The sequence below is a fragment of the Condylostylus longicornis genome, unplaced genomic scaffold, assembly GCF_029603195.1.
Source record: "Condylostylus longicornis isolate FDR11 unplaced genomic scaffold, ASM2960319v2 ptg000010l, whole genome shotgun sequence".
NCBI lineage: Eukaryota > Metazoa > Arthropoda > Insecta > Diptera > Dolichopodidae > Condylostylus > Condylostylus longicornis.
This window is the reverse complement of record NW_026577979.1, coordinates 14,170,806-14,192,219: the sequence shown is the minus strand read 5'-3', so window position 1 is coordinate 14,192,219 and position 21,414 is coordinate 14,170,806. Positions and strand designations below refer to the sequence as shown.

Below are 21,414 nucleotides of genomic sequence, written 5' to 3'. Positions count from 1 at the left end.
GATGAAACTTGGCAGTTGTGTGTCCAATTATAGGTCAGACATATTTCTAAAGTTTTAATGGGATTGCTTGACAGGTTCGAGTAGCTCCCATACAAGTCTTAAAGCTTATTCTTAATATTTGGAAAAATAATAAAGTCAGATCCATGAAACTTGGCAGTTGTGTGTCCGATTATAGATCATATATATTTGTGAAGTTTTAGTGGAATTGCTTGACAGATTCGGGGACTTGCCAAACAACTCCAAAAGCATATTTTAAATATTTGGAAAAATAATAAAGTCAGATTCATGATACTTGGCAATTGTGTGTCCGATTGTAGATCAGATATATTTGTGAAGTTTTGATGGAATTGTTTGACAGGTTCAGGTACTTGCCATACAACTCCAAAAGCTAATTTTAAATATTTGGAAAAATTATAAAGTCAGATTCATGAAACTTGGCAGTCGGATGTCCAATTATAGGTCAGACATATCCGTGAAGTTTCTACAGAATGACTTCACAGGTTCGAGTAATTGCTACACAATAACGAAAGGTGCAGGGTATTATTCAATCGGTTTATACCGACTGAAACGTTTTTACTTGTTTAATCATTATTTTTTTCTCCATTTTTTTTTTTGGTTTTATTGTTTCACAGTAATCGATCACAAGTCATTATTTGCATACAATATGTACTGTTTACTTCTATCAGTAGTTAATTTTTCTTTATATATTTTTCTAGAGAGCTTTATATAGAATAATTTTATTGCTTTTGTGGTAAAAGAAAAATCACACCGACAATAAATTTCTAATTTTCATGCCCTTTCATTCAAGCGAACTCTTTTTTTCTTTTTAGTTCTTGATTTTCAAATTTTCTTTGAAGATTTTTTTAATGGTACTGAATTGAAAAACATTCAAATATAGCGAATAACATAATAATTATATGGTTTACATTTCTGTATGTATGTTGTTTGTATTTAGAGACTGAGCTGACAACAAAAACTAGGTAAAATGCAATTTTGAACATAAATTTTACATGATGTTTTTGGATTCATTCGAATTAGAGTTACCCACTTTTTTTTTATAAACATTTTTTCGTGTTCAACATTGAATTATGATTCCATTGTGTTTTTTGAAGTTTTTTAGTTTTCATTTCATGTTTTTGTTTGTTTTTCTATATACCAATTGAAAAATTATTCTTTTCATGTCTCTTGAGGATTATTTTATGTTCATATATGTGATAGAATTTTCGATTTTGGCGTTTTTTTACTTTACTACTGTTTACATAGCCTATTATTTGTTACATATGCACATGGTGACAAAACACAAAAAATAAAGGTAGAATTTTAATTATATTTTGAATAAACAATTTGAAATTTCACTCACGAGTCTTATATACCATATCATTATTATATCAATGACCATGATCCGACATAAGGGAATAGAAAATATTTTCAATTAACTGTATGTGTTGCAGAATTATGTGAAATATTGATTCTTAAATCAAATGGAATAACATGCATATAATAGAGTAACATGGTAGTGACAATAAGGATAAGTTATAGTACGTCTATATGTAGTTGTTGTGAAGTGGTTATTATTAACGATATCTAGGAGTTATTTATTATACTAAATGTATAAAAAAAATGAAAAATTTTGTAGTCTTGCAACAAGAAAGCTAAATTTTTTTATTTTACAAATTATCGTAAAATAAAATGTTTTTTTATATAATATGTATACATATTAAAAACTCAAATGATTTTCTTTTCGTAACAAAATTTCCCTTAGATCGAACTTGTAAAATTGTTTATTCGAATGTTGAAAAGAAAGTCTAGCCTATAGCAAGAAGTGCTTTTAGCAATTTAAATAACGAAATTGTAATGAAGAAGTCAAAAGACATCGAAATTTCTCTCATACATAAAAAGGAAGAGTAATGAAATTCTAATGATGATACACAATAAACTACATATTGACGTTTTCAGATTTAGTTTGTCTTTCTTACTCGAATACAGATGCAAGACTATTTGTGCGTTACTATTTGTGCGAAAACTAGCCTTCCCATTTTTGCCCAGATATACGGGTAAAGTACTAATTTTATTTTCTGCATTTTTCTTAATTTCCAAATTTGACATTTTTTTATTAAGAATATATAAAATTTTTATTAAATTTATTCTAAAATCTGAATTGATTTATTTAAAAATAAAATGCAATTAAATACATTTTTCCAATTTATTATTTTTATTAAATTCACACTAGGTATATCAACATTTTCTTGCCGCTTACTAACATACTTATATTGTATTTTGAGAATATTATTCACTTTGATTGCCCATTTATTACTTAATTTACTATATATGTATGTATGTCACATACATATTATATTATTATGCACCTGTATAACAAGAAATTTATTTATTTGTTCACGTAAAGTAAAGTACATATTGCTACATACATCCGTACGTATTACGTATGTACATATTATATTCATAGATATGTGTGCATATTACTTAAATGAAATACCGAAATAAGAATGCCATAGGATGTACAACATACGTATGATGTCATATGAATTTGAATGGCCTTGTAAAATTTAATTTATTATTAGTTAAAATCTATAACAACCTTCAATCAGTAAGCATATTCAAGAAGTCAGAACAAAATAAATAACTAACATGTACGCAAACATTCCACGGCAGAACTATGTTCCTTACTTAGAATAAATCATAAATTTATATGTGTAGTAATATACATATGTACCTATTTTTTTTAACTTTATTAAAGTGTTTATGCCTTAATATCATCTTTAATAAGCATATTAGTTCCTTAATAGAAAGAGCGTTTACATATTTTTTTAAAATGGATTAAGAACTGGTTCCAGGAGTATAGAATTTCCAAAAATATTCACAATTGTACATGATACGCGAACAATGTTGTATGTACAAAACAATAATGGTATGTAATATTATAATTTCATATTTGTATCTACATACTTACATAATTTTTATAAACTTTAATTTTCAAACTCTTTTAATTTTTTTCAAGCTTAACTAAAAATTGAAAACTGATATTGAACCGAGAGTTATTTGTGTGCTCCAGTGGCGCAATTGGATAGCGCGCGGTACTTATAGACAGTAAGTGTTGAGCTATGCCGAGGCTGCGAGTTCGATCCTCGCCTGGAGCAAGAATTTTTTTACAACACGTTATATTTATTTTTTTTTTTTTTTAATTTAAAAAAAATTAATTATTTTGTTCAATATGTTTTTTTGTAAAATTCTTTAAAAAATACAATTTTAAAATATTAAAAAAATTATTTTCTATACAAATTCTATAGAAAACTTTTTCATACTACTATTTTCATATGAAACGTTTTTAATCAGTTTAGCAATAACAACTATTTTTTATTTTGTTTTTTTTTTTTATTTTTTTTTCAAATAAAATTTTTAATATTATGTTTGTTTAAATGTATGTTATATGAGTAATTATTATACATATGTACATCAATTTGTTGAATAGATAGTACAAAAGTACGTAACATGTGCATACATAGTTATATTTCTGTATACATAATATTATATAGTAAAGAACGAGAGGGAGAAGAAAAATAAGAGAATAAAAAAAAAGAGAGAGCGTAAAAGGGTAGAAAATAATTTATTATGGTGGAAGCACATTAGGACAGCAAAAAAATCTCAGCAATGAAAAAAATTTAGTGATATTTTAGAATTTTTTGTGCACATTTCTGAAATTTTAGACGTATTTATGTATTAAAGAATTGATATTAAAAATGGTGCTCTTTCTCAATTTACTTAAGTTACTTTCCAATTCAAGGAACTGAGAAAGTAATTTTGAATACATATTATATATTATATAATATAAGTATTTTAGGTTTTTTCGTAATACGGCTAGCAGTTATATATTCACCGTTGTAAAAAAAAATTAGAATGCTAGACCCGGTGAAAAAAATTAGATAGCTTTTATTAATCTATTAAAGCTATCTATTGAAATAACTTGGCGACAATATTCTTTAACTACTCAAATCATTCTAAATTAGAAGTCCGAGAGGAACATTGTATTTATTCTAAACAAAATATGCAAATTATAGCTTATACATCGTAACTTGGTTATGGGTTCGGGAAATTTCTTATAAGTATTAAATTATAGTTAAGTATGCATTTAACTAGTCCACTTTCTAAGCATTTCTATACAAAAAGTTAATAAAATATGACTTCGTTTTGGTTAACTTATTTCTTTTAGGCATATTCAGTTGTGCTGGTCATTATGTTCATGTCATACATATAAGTTTTATTTATTAAATTAAAGAATACCTGACGGACTAGACAATAAAGTAAAAAAATTTAAAAAGGTAAAAGTTTTGTTTGTTTACGTCATTTAAAAAGTTTTTTTTATTTCTTGCTTTTATTTTTCGTTATTCATTTCAGGGTTAATGTTCTATATAGAATCTAGGGGAAATATTGTGACTGGATGACTACATATTTGTATATTAAATATACCTAGGTATGAATATAATATATGAATATATGTATATATATGTATATATGTACAAATGTGTAATAATATTCTATTTAAATTACACTGGGCGTTATGTTATTTTTGTAAACTTGAACTTTTTTGATAAGAAAACTTTTCGTTAGTTTCACAATATTTTGTTTATTTAGTCATGAGGTGTATTTATTTACTTTTTATATATCAGTACATATATTATATGTACATACATACATATATAATTGTTTGTGGCTATTTTTGTAAGATGAATGAGCTTTATGACGACGAAAGATTTTTTTTTGTGATGAATGAAATAATTTTTGTTCACTTAATTTTATATTTGGACACTATTATACCAAAGATAAAAAAAAGAGATATTGAAAATTCAGTTCTTAAATTCACAAGCAAAAGTTATAAAGTTTTTCGGAAATTTTTCATTGATATTTCGTGAAACAATTTTCGTATTCGGAAAAATGGTAAGATAGGTAACACCAATTAATTTGTACCTATAGTACTACCTTTCCATATCTGCAAATACGAAAATCGTTTTATGAAAATTGAATTACGTAGTAAAGCCCCAAGTATAATTTTTTTCTGTTAATGCCTAAAAAATTTGAATAAATAAAAAAGCTAAACGTGCGATCTCCAGAAATCTGATTATTTTTAATCTTATTTATTAATTTTATAGTCATTGTATATTATTTCACTTATTTAATTGACAAAAGAATTAGAAGGACAATAACGTAGGGCCTGGTATTCCGCATATGACGTTAACACGTTTTCGAAACTTCTTAAAAAAATTGGTAATTATTTCCTCACTTATATTTCGTTTCAGTTGAAATAAATTTCACTATTTTTTGTGAATGTAAGCCAACGGCATAAAGTAGACAAAGCTTTCAAAGCAAGCAAAGCCGTAATATGCTCAGTTTTGTAAGCTTTGACAGCACAAATTACAGATTTTTTTTTGGAATTCTGTATAAGCGCAAAGTTAAATATTTACAAACATAGAAAAATTTAATTTTACTTTAAATTTAATTGACAACTAAATATAATTACTTTGCTTTCTTCGCTTTATTCAGTTTGCCTGAAAAAGCTGTTAAAGTAAAGCCAACGATGTTATTATTTGGCCAATACCTTTATTTCAATGTCAACAGATTTAGTACATTTTGCGATTACATCTTAGCTATGTTGGTTTATATCTTTATCTTAAGCTCCTACAAATTGTTTTTGCAAAGCATTTTTAATTCTTGTTTATTGTTGTGCAACTTTTTAATTTTGTTTAAAATAAAAGCTATTAATGTTATTTAAAAATTCTTGAACCAAAATTATAATTTAACGTTGTAATGCCAACAATACTTTTTTCTTTTCAATTTTAATTGCTTTTCCGGAATAACTTCAAATTTTTAATTGATTTTGTTTTTATATTTACAAAATTAAATAAACAAAAAATGTCGATCGTAACAAACAAGAAATACAAAAAACAAAAAACAATAATACCAGGTGTAAAGAAAAAGTGCAGGAAAAGAAAAAAAGGTGCCATTAGCGGCGAAATTTCTAATTAATTTTCGTTCTTTTTTTGTGTTTTTGTAAGATGATGATCAAAATGTTTGTTTTCATCAGTATTTTTTAATAACACTTCGTTATTCATATATTTTATGTATAATTTACTAACATAGTTTTGTAAAATGTTTACATTCTTATATTTGACATCAGTTAAAAAAAGAATTTAAAAGAAAGTTTAGCATGAGCTCAGAAATGCTTTTAAATATTGAAAAAAAATCCATTAATGTGTCTCTCAAAGTCATTATATAAACTATATGAATTTTCTTATTCCACTTAAAATGTATGTACAATTTTTTTTTAATACTTTACTTTAAAATGGTAATTTAAATATTAATTTGTGAGCGTTGGCTCATAGTAAGGTAGTATAAAAATTATTTGCTTCTCTGTTTTAAAGAAAGCCAAGAGTGTGTAAACTAAATTATTCACTATTAAAACAAGATGCACTGATTTAGCATACTCTACAGAATTATGCTAGAAATTGTTGAAATAATAATTGAAACAGAATTTAAACTCAGTTTGCAGTGGCATAAAGTAGAAGAAGTCATTGTTTTGTTACCAATTTATCAATTTATGTTTTTTTATTCCACACAATATGTATCCATTTCGAGTAGAAGAAGCTATGCGGCCTCTAATATAGTAAATTAACAAATATGAAATTGTATCACAATTTAAGAATAATTGTTATAGGATCAATTGATGGGAGCTCTAGAAGCCAAAAAATTAGTCCTGATATAACTCTAGGCACGATATAGAACTCCTTTCATTATACTCGTACAAAGAGGTTTACATGTAAATTTTTAGGAAATTTAAAAGCCGATGGAAAACTAATTAGTATCTACGAGTTCGAGAAGCAAAGCAAGCACAAGATTTTAGAAAAATTATCATTTATAATGTATTGTTATATGAGTTAACTATCGAATGAAAACTGCGATACAATAAAATTTGAATTTGCCAATAGTTATATGCCAAAGTATTGTTAATGTTACCTTATACAATATTTTTTTTAAAAACACATTCAATTTATGTATAACTCATTTCTTTTTTGTATACATTTACTTTAAATATTTCAAGTGCTATGTATTTAACTGTACACTATAAGAGGCGTTATTCTCTACCGTTTATTTCTAAGGTGAAGAAGTTAAGTGCTGTTTTGTTATAATTTTGGAATGAACATTACCATTTTTTTTTTAAATATTATGATTGTGCATATGCCCCATATAGGTATATTTATTTATGTATCTGGCTATGTATATGAATTAGATTTATTTACAATTTAAAATGAAAGGTATTTCTGTTATACCAGGTTTAATTTTATTGCCTTGCGCGCACCATTATTTTAAGAAACACAATTTAATGCATTATCTTTTGTCAATATTGAGAAAAAATTTAAAAACTCTTAAAACTTTTTTACTTCTTTTAAATTGCGTGTAAAATCATAGTTTCACGTAAATTCATCATTATGATTATATCAAAAAGTATAAAACATTTAAGCGGTTGATTGTATTTTTAAGCTTCTTATGACTTTTTTTTTAATTCAATTTATTTAGTTCATATACTATTCAAATCTCTTGAAGCTTTTTCATATTAATACTTCCATGTTCCATGTAATGATAATTGATCAAAAAGAGATTGAAGAGCATTGTTGTGTCGATTATATTTTTATTACTTGAAGGGATTCAAAAGCAATTCAAAATGAAAATTAAGAGTAAAATGAAATATATAAAAAGCATTAATAGGCGTTTGACCACAACAGCAAAAAAAGTAGTGTTATTACATACCAATATTCATACCTATACACAAATATATAGGTGGTGATCATTTGAGTTGAAATAATTTAATCAATGAATACGCTCGAAAGGTGTAGAAAAAAAATTGTTTTGGTAAAAAAATTAATAATGTGGTATTTTTTTTTTGTCTATAGTTCCATCATTGTTGGACATTGAATATGAAGTGTTTTTTTTAAATACTGTAAAAATATTTTATGAAATAAATGCAGTATTTTATTTAAATGAATATTTTTTTTCTAATATTTGGAGTTGAATTTATAAGAGTGATATAATTATAACATATTCAATACTATATAACATTTGCAATTGGGGTTGCCATTTAGAGGAAAATTATTGGTGTCGCTAATTGCACAACGTTTAATCTATTGTAAAATAAGAGTATTTGTCATTTTTCTATTGGAATTTGTAAATAAATTTGATGTGCTTGAAAAGTTCAATCTTTATTTGTGTAACAAAATACTTATCTAATATCATTTTGAGCTTGGAAGATTTAAGTCAGATTTGCATTTAAGAATTGGTTCTTTTCCTAATTAATACCTTTAATATATTATTATGGCACTAATTTATTATATCCAATGCCAAAATTTAGGAATACTCTTACATTAAAATTCGAGCCTATTACACAATTTTATTATTAAAATTTAAGATGCATGCATTCGAAATTGTATATTTTGAGAAACTCTTTTAAATGTTCACTTAGAAAAATATTGAGTAAATTCAAAAATGTGTAATCAAAAGTTCAAAAAGAATAATTCAAAAAAAGGAAACTGTCCCAGTATCAAAAACTTTCAGTAGCATTATCTATTTATTATTTTTATTTTACGGCAACACCATAACTTAAACCTGCCAGTTATAACAGCGAATAAATTGAAAAAAAAATTGACGATTTCAAAACAAAAATTATTTTCTCAAAGTATTTTTCCATTATGGTTATATTCTAACAAACTTGTTACTGACTATATTTCAAAAAATATTAGCATATTATACTGCTTTACCCCTTTAAATATCATTTCCATAAATATAAAGTATCTTCATTTTATAATTCAATTAACTAACATATAATTAAGGAACTTTCCAATAACTACTAAGGCGGTAAACTCTAAATTGCTCTCTAAATTAAGAAGAAAATCAGCTTTAATAAAGTGCGTATATAGCGCACGAAATATATTAGCAAAAATAAAGTATTTTATTCCGAATAGAAGGGAAGTTTTTTTTTGATACACCAAAGAAAAAAGTACTAAGTCGTTATATTAATTCTAAATATATCAAGTTGAATTTATTAATAGCATTTATATCTGAATGAGTAATAGAGATTTGGTAACCCTATTATAAATTATATACGCTAGTATCAAAAATGTGCATGGTTACGAGAAGTGTGTTTATTTAATCACGCAAGTTAAACGTAATAAAGAAGAAAAAAAAATAGAAATGTTTTAAGACGATTTTTTGTAACAATTTATGATTTTGGTGCCTTATTTTTTCCTATTATTACATAATTCATTTCTATTTATTTGATCTTTTTATGAGAAATGTAATTTAATAAATACATAATGTATGGTTTTTGCTGTTAAATCTGTTACATATGTGCTTTTTAATAGTTATAAATGGTTAATTGCTAGATACAATGATGATTGCAATTATTCTTTTTGTATAATTGTGCTTTTGTAATTATTTTTATTAAATAATTATTTTATGTGGTAATGAATTTAAAATGAAATTTAATATTTTGATGTTTGGCGGTCTTTTGATTTTTGATTTTTTTCGTTTTTATTTGATTGGGTTTTTATATCTCTGTTTAATTTTAAAATAAATTTGTGTTTATACTGTTATATAATAATTTGTACAAGTGACTTGGTTCCATTAATTTTCTTTTTGGTAAATATTATTAAGATATTAATAATGAAAATTGAAAGTTTTTTAATGAAATTATTTAAGACAGACATGCAATAGATTGTAATTAATAATACCCAGAGAAAAAGGGTTAAAAAAATTTTCAAAGCAAATTCGAATTTTGAAAATTAATAATTCGAAAATAAAAGTTTTTATTTATATTGAGGTTTAGGTCAGTTATTTTATTTTCTTTTTTTCTGATCCTTGTAATTACAGTGGACGTAGTGTAAGTATACATATACAAAATATATGGCAATTACATAAATTTTTGCATTTAACTTACAATTTTTTATTGCAAATTTCATGTTGAAATGAAAGTATGTACATATACCTCTATTTTTTTTCAATATTAAAGCAATATTAGTTTCAACTTTAACAGAGAAGAAATAAATGTGAACATTGCTTGATTATGGGGCTCAAAACATTCCTATATGCGAAGGAAAGCTATATCCCATAAAACCCCAAAACTAAACTATAAAACTAAAATTATTTCCAAAATTTTACAGTAGTGACCGCTATATTTAATTAAATAAATTTCTATACTATTTTCTCAATTAAATTATTTTCTATAAACTTTAAATCCAGTATTATAAGTTTTAAATTTGCTACATCCTTTTGCTTCCGTTATCAGGAATTTAATCCTTTCAAGTGACGTACGTTCAAACACATCCTACTCCGAATCCTATAAATAATCTTAAATCCCAAATTTCAAATTGTTACTATTTGTAACATCCAAATTGTCTCAAAACAAAGTTTTATTACAGTTTCTATACCGCACTAATATAAATTGTTACCTAAGCTAAAAAACACATTTTAAAAAAAGTGCAAAGTTTATTTTTATGTTTCAGATCACTATTCCATCATTCTGAATTTAAATTCTCAATACATGCATACTAACCTCTTGAGAGTTTAAGTAAATTATACCAAAATTTTTGGATGTGCGGTTCAATTTACAATTTGGATCATTTAACTTTGTAAGGTTTGCATTTTACCGGCAATTTGAATGGCACAGCATATAAATATTTGCATAATATTAATTAATAACATACAAAATGCATACGTTTCCGAAAAGTTTACACACACACATTTAACAGTAAGCATACATACATAATTTATGGATACTTATTTACCCAAAGAAGAATTTCATTTTATGCAATATATGCAATTTTAATTTAGTAACCGTGCGTAGTAAATTAAAATTAAACCGCCGTACCATATAAATCCATACCGGTTCTTTACTATAACAACCGCTATTTGAAGTGTTTTATGGTACAAAAAACTTGTTTCATAACATTTTAGAATTTATAGTCTTTTGATTTTCTAGTACAAAACTAATTATATTCATTGACAGTAAGACATTCAAATTTTTGATTTGATGTGAAGTGCAAAGATCAATATTTGGGCATTTTTTTTTTTTTTTGAAAGAAACTGAAAAATAACAGCTTTTATTCTTTCTTTCTAGTTTTAATTTATATCGAGTAATTCGTTTGCCACTATTTTACTACGATATTATAATTTAACCTTGTTTAATTTATTGAACCAGTTTGGTTGAAAAAAATAAAAAGTAAGACTAATTTAATTTTACGTTTTTTTTTACTTTCTTTGTTAACCATATTTTTTTCTGCATAAAATTAAATATTTTGACCATTAAATTCAACTTAAACTGCAATCGAAATAAATTTTATTGTAATTAAAGTAAATTTTCCCAATTTTGCGATTCGTCAAATTTAGTACATTTTTATTTTAGATCAAAATTTGTTTATAAAAAATTTATTTATATAATTTTTACGAACTGACTCACTTGACAGATAAAGAAGGTGTATATTATAATGTTTATGTAATTTAAAAAGAGATTTTAGCCAAAATCATGATTATGAGCTAAAAATTTCAGTGGTATCACATGTGTTGATGTATTTCACGAGTTTCATCATGTGCAGTAAGATGAAAAGCAAACATAATTCTGGTTAACATTCGAATTATGCTGCAGAAGTGATTCACACAATTGATACAATTTGTTTAATTTTTTCTTAAATCATTACTACTAATTTTTCACGTTAACGCATATTTTTCATTTATCAAATTCAGGTTTCTTTATAAAATTTTATAACGAGAATCTTGGAGTAACGGGAACGTATGTTTATGAATCAAATAATTAAGTGCTGTAACATTTTAAATTATTTGACAAAAAAGCTGAAAATTAATAAAAATATATATCGAATAAAACTTTACAATTTTTGACTAAAAATAAACTTAAAATATATTTCAAATATACAAAAGATTGGGATTCGCAGTTATTACATATAATCCGTGGATGACAAAACATACACATATAATATTTTATGAGCTATATAATATATACCATTCATAATGTTTTTAAATTAACCAATTCATTTTACTTTACACGACATCTGTAATGTGTGACTAGAATAAAGCTTACCAAAACTATGCCATCACATATAATCCGTACAAGTAAGACGTTGTAAGACTTAAGTATTTTGCAAAATGTTCATTACTTAGTGGATTAAATCGTTGGATATCACCTGTTTTTGATTGAATTTCCAATTAAATTGTAAAACGTACCAGTGGTGTTGCAATCCAAAAGATTGTTAAAAATTCTCGAAGTTTTGTTTTTTTTATAAAAGCTATTACTTTCTGAAAATCTATCCAAGTAGAATTTTGCTGTTGAAAAACTCTCGGATTATAAATTAACGTATGTACCAGAAATAGTGACGTTTGTTTGTCAATGAGAATTGTTGGGTAATGTCCTTCCACTGATAAATTGTTAAATACAAGAAGTGGTAACAAAATTTAGTGTCACAGCCGAATTCAACTCAGATATGTTGAATTTAATAATATGCAACCAATCTTGTTGAAAAAACTAAATAATATCGAACATTAAAAAGTGCTCTTTACAAATCATTTAAGTGAATTAAATAAATTATTTAATTTTTTTTAGTAATCATAATTTTCGTAATATGCACTTATAAAGTTCATTATTAATTCAATTGATTGATTTCAGCTTGTTAACTTATCATGAACAAAATCATTTAACAGAATTAATTTTTAGATCAAAGTTTTCAACTTTTTATATTTTTTTATTATAAAAAATAACTTGTTTATATTTATACAAGTATAATTAGTTAAACTATGAGTTGGTACCTATATTTTAAGAGAACAATAAGAAAATTGGAAAAGGTAAAGTGAAAAATCAAACAACAACAATGATTTTCATTTAATCTAAGCGTTACTACAGAATTTGAAAATATAGTTAAAAGGTGCTTGAATTTTATTTTGCTTTTATTATTTTATTTCTCAATATATTCCTTACTATATAGTCTTAATTTCGTTAAGTCATGCAGGTTTAAATACATATATATAAAAATTTTGATATTATTTTGAAAATATTTTGTTTACACGCGATCAAATCAATTTTATAATCTAATGAATTACTCATAAACTTCATCACACATACGAGAGTACCCTTTTTGTTATAAATTTACCACCTGTAATAAAAAAAATCAAAAAATCACAGCCAACTATCGCATCTTACCAAGTTACAAAAAAAAAATTTATTGTAGCAAAATTATTTTAAAATTTTAATTTTTCTATTTTTTTTATTTTGTGCTGCGTAACTAAAGAAATTAATGATGCAGTTCAACTTAAATCAATTGATTGAATTTTTTTTTTTGTTAAACTCTTATATGAAAAACGTAAAAAAATAAGTGCTTTAAGCTATTTTGTCTATACAAGGTATTTTAATTCAATAATAATGTTAAAAAGACAGTTGGAGCAAAAGATGCAAGGTCACTTGCTCTACATTCATACATATATTTGCATATAAGTATGTGTGAATGTGTATATAAGAATATTGGGTAAGTATAGAGCTTAAAAGTATGTTTATAAATTATGTAGTTGATATAATATGAGTTTTGTATAAATTATAACTGTATTAATGCTATATAAAGTAACAAAACATTGATATCTTTAATTAATTTTAATCTAAATTGATGGTTTAAGCATTTCCTCGTTTAATTTTGTAACAAACAAGTATATAGGTAGGTACTACATTCATTTTTTCTTTTGTTCTCTCGTATTATTTTAAAAATGACCTGATATTTTTAAATAATATGCTTACCTATTTCCAAAAAACAAAAAAAAAAAATTTTTTCAAAATATTATGATGAAAATGTTAAAGTTTTGTAATTATTCTTGCACATATGTAGTAATAAAACAGTGCTTTTTGAGTAAATTTGAGAAAATTTGAAACGTTGTATTCATACGATCAGAAAATATCATGGATCAGTGAGATATCAAAACTCATTCCACAATTTTTGTAATTACAATCTCACTGTTACTTTGTTCGCAAAAATTAATGAATTTCTTATGGCATCGTTTCATGTTTTCAATTCTAGGTCTAGTCTCAACACTATCTTTATACGTTACGATTTTATAAATGTTTACTCTTATGTTTATTTTGCCTTTAAGTAATTGTCTTGACATAGATTACATATAGTAAAAAATTGCATATATTTAGGCTAAAGAAATATTACTTAATTGTATAATAGAATGTATTTGGTTTTAATATTATGTATTTAATTTTCGTGACATGGAAGCTGGATGCCATTTAAGGTACAATGTAGTACTCACACCTCAAACTTGTTTACAAACCTGTAAATGTTGGAGTTTAATACATATATAGCTTACATGTTAATATTTAATTAATTATTTAATCAATATAAAATATAGTATGTAAATCGGTATTTGTAAATTTAATTCGATAGGACGTGTCGATCTTATTTTATTATTATAGGTTAAAAGAGCGAAAAAATCTTAGTAGAAATTAGAGCGTTTTCCATAAAAAAATTTGTTTATTATCAGCATGCTCTATATTATGTCAACTTACTTAATTAATTACTTCTGTGTCAACTTAATAAAAATTATGAATAAAAAGTTTAAGAAACGCTGTATTTTAACGTCATGTATTAAATAAAAAAGATCTTCAATATTCTTAAACGAAGAAGATGTTGCTAAATCATTTCAGTATATAACAATGACGATAATAAAAATTATGACTTGTAATTATTTTACAAAGAATAAAAAAAAATGAAAATCATAAATGTTGCAAAAATAATTATAAATATGACCCTTTTCCAAAAATCATTCATTCTTTTCTTCTAGATGGTTTTTGCGGGAAAAATAAATAACACAGCAGCAAAGTGGTTTAATAATCAGATTTCATGCATAAAATCCAGAAAGTAAAAGTTTAAAGAACAAGGAAAAGGTTAAATAAAGTAAAATATACAATTTATATGCCATGCGGTGTTGAAATCAGGTCATTCTTTTCAAAGATGTGATTTTATTTCGTCTTAAAATTATGAAGATTTCGAAATACAATGCTTAAACAATTAAAAAATTATATTTTTGTATACTCAGTTTTATGATAATTTTCTTGTTTATAGTAGAACATTATAAATAAGAATAAGAAGAATTTTATATCATATTGACGTGTCAGCGGAAAATTTTTATTATATTCAATTTATTTGGAAATATGGGTTGATAATTTACAAGACAACATAGTATTCAACCAAATAATCATAAATTAGAGCAAATATTACGATAAGTTATGAAAGATATTGCAAAAGTTACGAAAAGTTATCAACAAAAATGACATCACATATTTGTAATTTTATACCCAAGTCGTTAGATTAGCCGTTCTATGCTAAGAATTACGTTAGCAGTGTTAATATAACAGTGTAAATCCCATATAAGATTGATTTCGATTGATATGAGATGATATTCGGTATGATTTAGGTTATTTTTTAGTAGTAGCGAAACACTATAGTTTATATTGACAAAACTTATGTCAGTTTTCAGTAACTTTCCTTGATTTTACCATTTTAAAATTGACTCGAATTTCCTTCCAATCGACTGTGATTCCTACAAAATAGAATAAAATTTATTCAAAATAGAATCAAATTTATTTATTACAGAAACTTTAGCTTCTTTTTTGCAGCACAATCATAATGTAAACTAAGAAATTTGATTGTACCGAGGAATTGATTACAATTAACAATTATTTATTATGCTAAAATTAAATTTATACTACAAAATATTCCAAATAAAACCAAATGAATTAATTCTATTTACAATATAAGTATCAAGTATTCATGGCTACATCAGTTGTAATACTCAAACTTTAATTTAATATTAATATACTGCTAAAACGCTTGTTATATTCTTTTTAATCTAATTTTATACATTTGTGTTTTTAATATAAATTATAATTCTTAATGTTATAATATTGGAAAAAGATTTGTGGCAATTAACAATTGCTTTATAAATTTTATATATAAAAAAAAAATATTGCATAAATTTAGGCGCATATTGAAAATTACATTTAATTTAAAATTTTATATTTAATTTGACTTTCTACCTAATTAAAGATTTAAATAATCTCTTTCTGTTTTGTATTTACTTACAGGTCTCAAAACATAATCATAGAAATTTGGAAATATCTAGATGTAGACATCATAACAATAATAATAATAATAATAGTAATAATAGTAATAGTAATAATAATCATAATGATATCAATAAAATAACAAATTTAAGACCTTCACATCATAGAAAATCAGAATCAGTTTTATCAACAGATTCACATATTAGATTTACAAGAAGAAAATTAAAAGATAGCCAAAAATTTGGATGTATTGTGATAGCAGGTTTCCTAGTCGCATTACTATTAGCTTCAATATTTGTATATCTTGGTTGTAAGTATATACGTTATGTATTATATGAATAATTAAGATTTTTATTTAAATTATTATGATATATGTGCGTATGTGATTTTACTATGTGAGAATTTTTCGTACTGATACTTTTAGAATAATTATTTCCGTTGACATTTATTAAGATTGAACATGAAGGTTTCGCTCAATTAACTTACAATCCAAATATATTAGATAAAAATTCTTCTTATTTTTGTAAATTTTGGCGCTTAGATAAATTTTGCAGGAAAATATTACGATTTTAAAGTTCTAGCATGATGTAAAACAGCTTACATTGTGTAGAAGATATTTTCGTTTGCAATAATAAAGATTACAGTAGTTTTAAGAATATAAAATTGTTTTTATGAGCTTGTCTGTCAATTTTAGCATAATTATAATAATATCCGTTTTAATTCAACTGATATTTTGCCACAGCCGAATACTTTCACATCCATTCTCTACTATTAATACAATTCGTATACTCCATATAATTAACAACGTTTCCAATATTCTCTTCTTTACAATTTCATCATCTCAAGAAATATATTTTTTTTTGTTATATTAACAATAAAATTAATAATTACTTTAAAATTCAAGTAATTTTTACAGCACATACAAATTTTTTTTGATTATTTATTAATTAAGTTTGATTTTCGTTCTCACGATTTAAAGAACATTTAATAATTACCATTGTGTGTGTATATAGAAGATATTATGTACTATATTACATTCTAAATTAATTGCTTTTCAGATTATACCGTCGTAATTAATATTCATCTTGTCATATTATAAATTTCGAGAATAAACTATAACGAAATATTTATTTATAAATAATTTTCAAAATTCTGAGAAAATATGAAATTTTACATGAGCACAAACAACATATTATAATAAATATTGTGTTAAAAGAAAAGCTATTAAAGTTGAAAGGAAATTGTATTCCTTTTTAATGTCCATAAATTTTTTCCCCATCTAGTTTTTCCAATATTCATTAATTTTCAATAAATCACATGGAAAATTAAATTTTTTGATTTTCACTTCTCGCCTCATTTAATCAACTCCGCTGTCTATCATTGATGTAAATATTTTTTATGTTATTTATTATTTAAAGATTATTTGCGAATAATCTGAATCAGTACACTGAAATTACAGGCAAAAATTTCTTAACTTCGACGCTAGAAATTATTAGCTTGACTACAAATTTAATTTCTCTTATTATATTAATTATTCTCTTATTATATTAGATAATATTCAGTGAGTGAACCTACCTTAATTTTATTTCGACGGCATGAACATGAATGAAAATATAAAAAGTCAAATTAATATCATCTGCAATTTTCAGTTTTTACGATAAATTTGGGGAGTTTTTCAAAAACTAATTTCTTTTGGCATTCTTATGAGAAGCGTAAAATTTTTTTCAAATTAATGCTTAATTTTGCAGTTTGAAACACTTTCCTGATTTACTATGCATTTTCTCTTATTATGTCACAGTTTCTATTTAAATAGATATTAAACTATTTTCGCTTTCCTTTACCAAATCAAAGGTGCCTAAGCTCAATAGTGAAAAGAATTAGAAAAACAATTCAAATATTGTTCTATGCCTAATGAATTGATTCAAGTTTTGGGCAAATTAGAAAAAAAAAATTATTTTTTGTTTTATCAAAATGAGGAAATTTCTCGTATACGAGTATCTCACGTACAGCTGTGCATGTATAACGCTATATTAATAATATATTTATTGTTGTTTTAGACACGTACCTTAGGCCAGAGCCACTACCAGAACGAATATTTCGTGGAAAATTTCGAGTGACGCAAGGTGATAAATGGTCAATGGATTTAGCAAATCAAAATTCAATTAGATTTCAGCATAAAGCAAGAGATTATAGAGAAAGAATTAATTTAGTTATAAAACGATCAGATTTAAGAAATTCTTATGATGGTAGTGAAATTTTAGCTTTAGATGGGTAAGTTAAAATCATATTAATCCTTGTTTTCGCATTTAAATTACATATTTTTTAATATTTACATTTTATATTTATAGAAAAGATGAACTTCCAGATCTTTTAGTATTATTTATTTTAAAATTTGATCCATATCGAGGTTTAGTATCAACAGCGGATCTTTTAGCCATATTTAATGAGGAAATTGCATCAAACGATAGAAAATATTTTGCAAATATAACAGTTGAACCATCAAGTTTAGAAATTAAAGAAATAACTGGTGCACTCGATGAAACTGAATTAACACCAGCATCACCATTAGAACGTGAAGATATTTATGAAACAACACTACCACCACCAATACCAAGATATTGCGAACCAGTTAAATTGGATTATTGCAAAACAATAGGCTATAATGTTACCACATATCCGAATTTATTAGGACATATGTCAATAGAAGAAGTTAAAATCGATTTAATTGCATTTAGAGAATTGGTTGATGCCGAATGTTTTCGTGAAGCTTATGATTTTATATGTAGAATGTTACAGCCTCCATGTTTAATAAAAGATCCATATGAACCGCAGCCCGGTTTAATTTGTCGAGAATATTGTCAATCATTTATGAAAAGTTGCGAAAATCGAATAGTAGAACGTTTTCGACAATTATTTGATTGTGAAAATTTCCCGGAGTCTACAGGAGTTCAGTCATGTTGGCAAAAACCAAGATGTATGGATGATCTAAGGAGTAATTCGTTCCAGCCAAGAATATGTGACGGCATCGCAGATTGTCCAGATTTATCAGATGAAAAATCATGCTCTTTCTGTCCTTCGAAATCTATATATTGCGGAAGAGGCCGTGCCTGTGTTCCAAAAACAGCTCGATGTGATGGAAACAATGATTGTCCAGATGGAGCGGATGAAAAAGATTGCTGTAAGAGTTTGATTATAACTTTGAATTCCTTAAAAATTCTCATATTTAAACTTTTTTAGTATCAGTGGCACCATTGACAACAGATTTAGATCAACCTAATCCAATAATTCCTTATCTTCCAAAATTTTATTCAGAAGGGTTCGCGATATTTTCAGAGAAGGGAAAAATAGGAAAACTTTGTGCTGAAGGATTGGAGAGTAAAATCAATGTTGGTCTCAGGCAAACTGTTGCTGAGTCGTTATGCAAATCATTAGGATACGAGTATGTTTGGGTTTTTTATATTTTAATAGAAATTTCTTAAAAACAAATTTTTCCCAGCACTCTGAGCTCGGTTGAAATTCGAAATGATAGCGAAAAAATTTCGGACTATGTTCGAGTATTGGACCCCCATGCGGCAGAGATATCTTTTGTACGAACTTCTTGTCATAATAAAGAGGTTTTATATGTGACGTGTAGCGATTTGCAATGTGGTGTTCAGTCAGTACTTTCACCAAAACATATTTTACTTCCTAAAATGGCAAGTCCTGGTGATTGGCCATGGTTTGTTTCTCTTTATCGTGAGGAAACTCATGTTTGCGACGGAACTTTGGTAAGTTCAATTTTTTTCATTTCAGATTTATATATCAATTTATCTATTGATATATAAATTTTATTTTAGATATCTGCTGATTGGGTGCTAACAACAGAATCATGCTTTCAAGGTCAACCACGGGCAACATGGTTGGCTATCTTCGGTTCTGTAAGGTTAAAATCGAATCCACCCTGGAAACAGCGTAGACGTATTATTGGTATGGTAAAAAGTCCTGTTGAAGGATCAACAGCAGCTTTAGTTCGATTAGAAACTCCTGTTCATTTTTCTGATTTTGTACGTCCTATATGTTTACCTGATGAAATTGGCAGAAAACTAAACCAAAATGCCAAAAAACCAGACCGTAAATCTAATAAACCTAAAGCTGAAAAATTAAATTCGCAAAATAGAGAGTCAACATCGAGTAATGTCGTTCGAAGTACTAGAATATCACCAAAAGAAAGGCGAGAGTTCTTTTTATCACCTTATTCTTATGATCAAAGTACAATTAAAATTAGGTCAACATCTGAACCAGAAGATGATACTGAAGCGACAGTAATAAAAGAGATACCGGTTGCAGAGCCATTAAAAAATCCCGATGCATTAAGTGATCAAAATTTGTCAAACAAAACAGAAATATTGACTCAGCCTACTTCAGAGCCATTGTCTTATACAAAACCACCATATCGTCATACAGAACAGGTATGGACTAATTGTAATACTCTAGGATGGTCAAGACAAAAAGAGCATTTACAAAGAGTTCAATTAAAAATTGGTGACATGGCATTATGTGAAAACGTTTCTATTGCAACTGTGAATAGTATGTGTACAGAAGCAACTTTTCATGTTGAAGATTGTGCGGTAAGTAAAAATTTTTAATATTACTATAAAATTTAAGTATGAATTCAAAATCATGTTACTAGTATAGAAAACGCCATCCATTGAATCGAAAATGTAGTTCAAAAGTTTAGTTTAGGACGCATTGTCCTTATGATATAGGGCTTACAATTATGATTGAAGGAAGAAGCAAGTCGAATTATTGATTGAATACTTTTTAAAATCGAAAAGAAAAGTTTAAATTAAACGAAAAATTTTAATTGAAATTCTTTGCTCGAATGCTTTGGGTTGGAATACAAAGGTTTAAAGTAATAAGGAATAATTTACATTGAATCTTAACTATAGCTGATTGGAATGAAAGAATCAATTAATCAATTAATTTGTCAAGAAATAAAGAATGAATATTAAAGGATATTTATATGTATCTGTTAATTTTTTAACATCTTTGGATTGTAAGTTGCCGTTTTTAATACCAATCGTCGCATTAATATAACATTTTTGTTTTAACATAGATTAAATCGCTTATAATGACGAAAAATGCGGGAAAGAACATTTAAAATAAAATTGAAACATGAATTAGTCATAACAGTTATAATAGCCACATTTCTGTTAACAGTCAAATTTCTGTCTATTAACAGTAATTTTCAAGCTGATTGA

At 25.7% G+C, this 21,414-nt stretch overlaps 1 protein-coding gene and 1 non-coding gene across 2 annotated transcripts in view; both read left to right on the top strand.

Moving 5' to 3' along the window:
- The window catches only part of LOC129619000 (uncharacterized), a 98,063-nt gene that overhangs the window by 70,555 nt on the left and 6,094 nt on the right, over positions 1-21,414 (top strand). The window contains exons 3-8 of the mRNA XM_055534045.1: positions 16,196-16,484; positions 18,232-18,445; positions 18,523-19,352; positions 19,412-19,613; positions 19,671-19,941; positions 20,011-20,781. Of these exons, the coding sequence (XP_055390020.1) occupies positions 16,196-16,484; positions 18,232-18,445; positions 18,523-19,352; positions 19,412-19,613; positions 19,671-19,941; positions 20,011-20,781 (2,577 nt within the window). The remainder of the gene's footprint in view (positions 1-16,195; positions 16,485-18,231; positions 18,446-18,522; positions 19,353-19,411; positions 19,614-19,670; positions 19,942-20,010; positions 20,782-21,414) is intronic.
- On the top strand, positions 3,064-3,155 carry Trnai-uau (transfer RNA isoleucine (anticodon UAU)). The gene is given in 2 exon segments: positions 3,064-3,101; positions 3,120-3,155. It is a non-coding gene; the product is annotated as a tRNA-Ile (tRNA).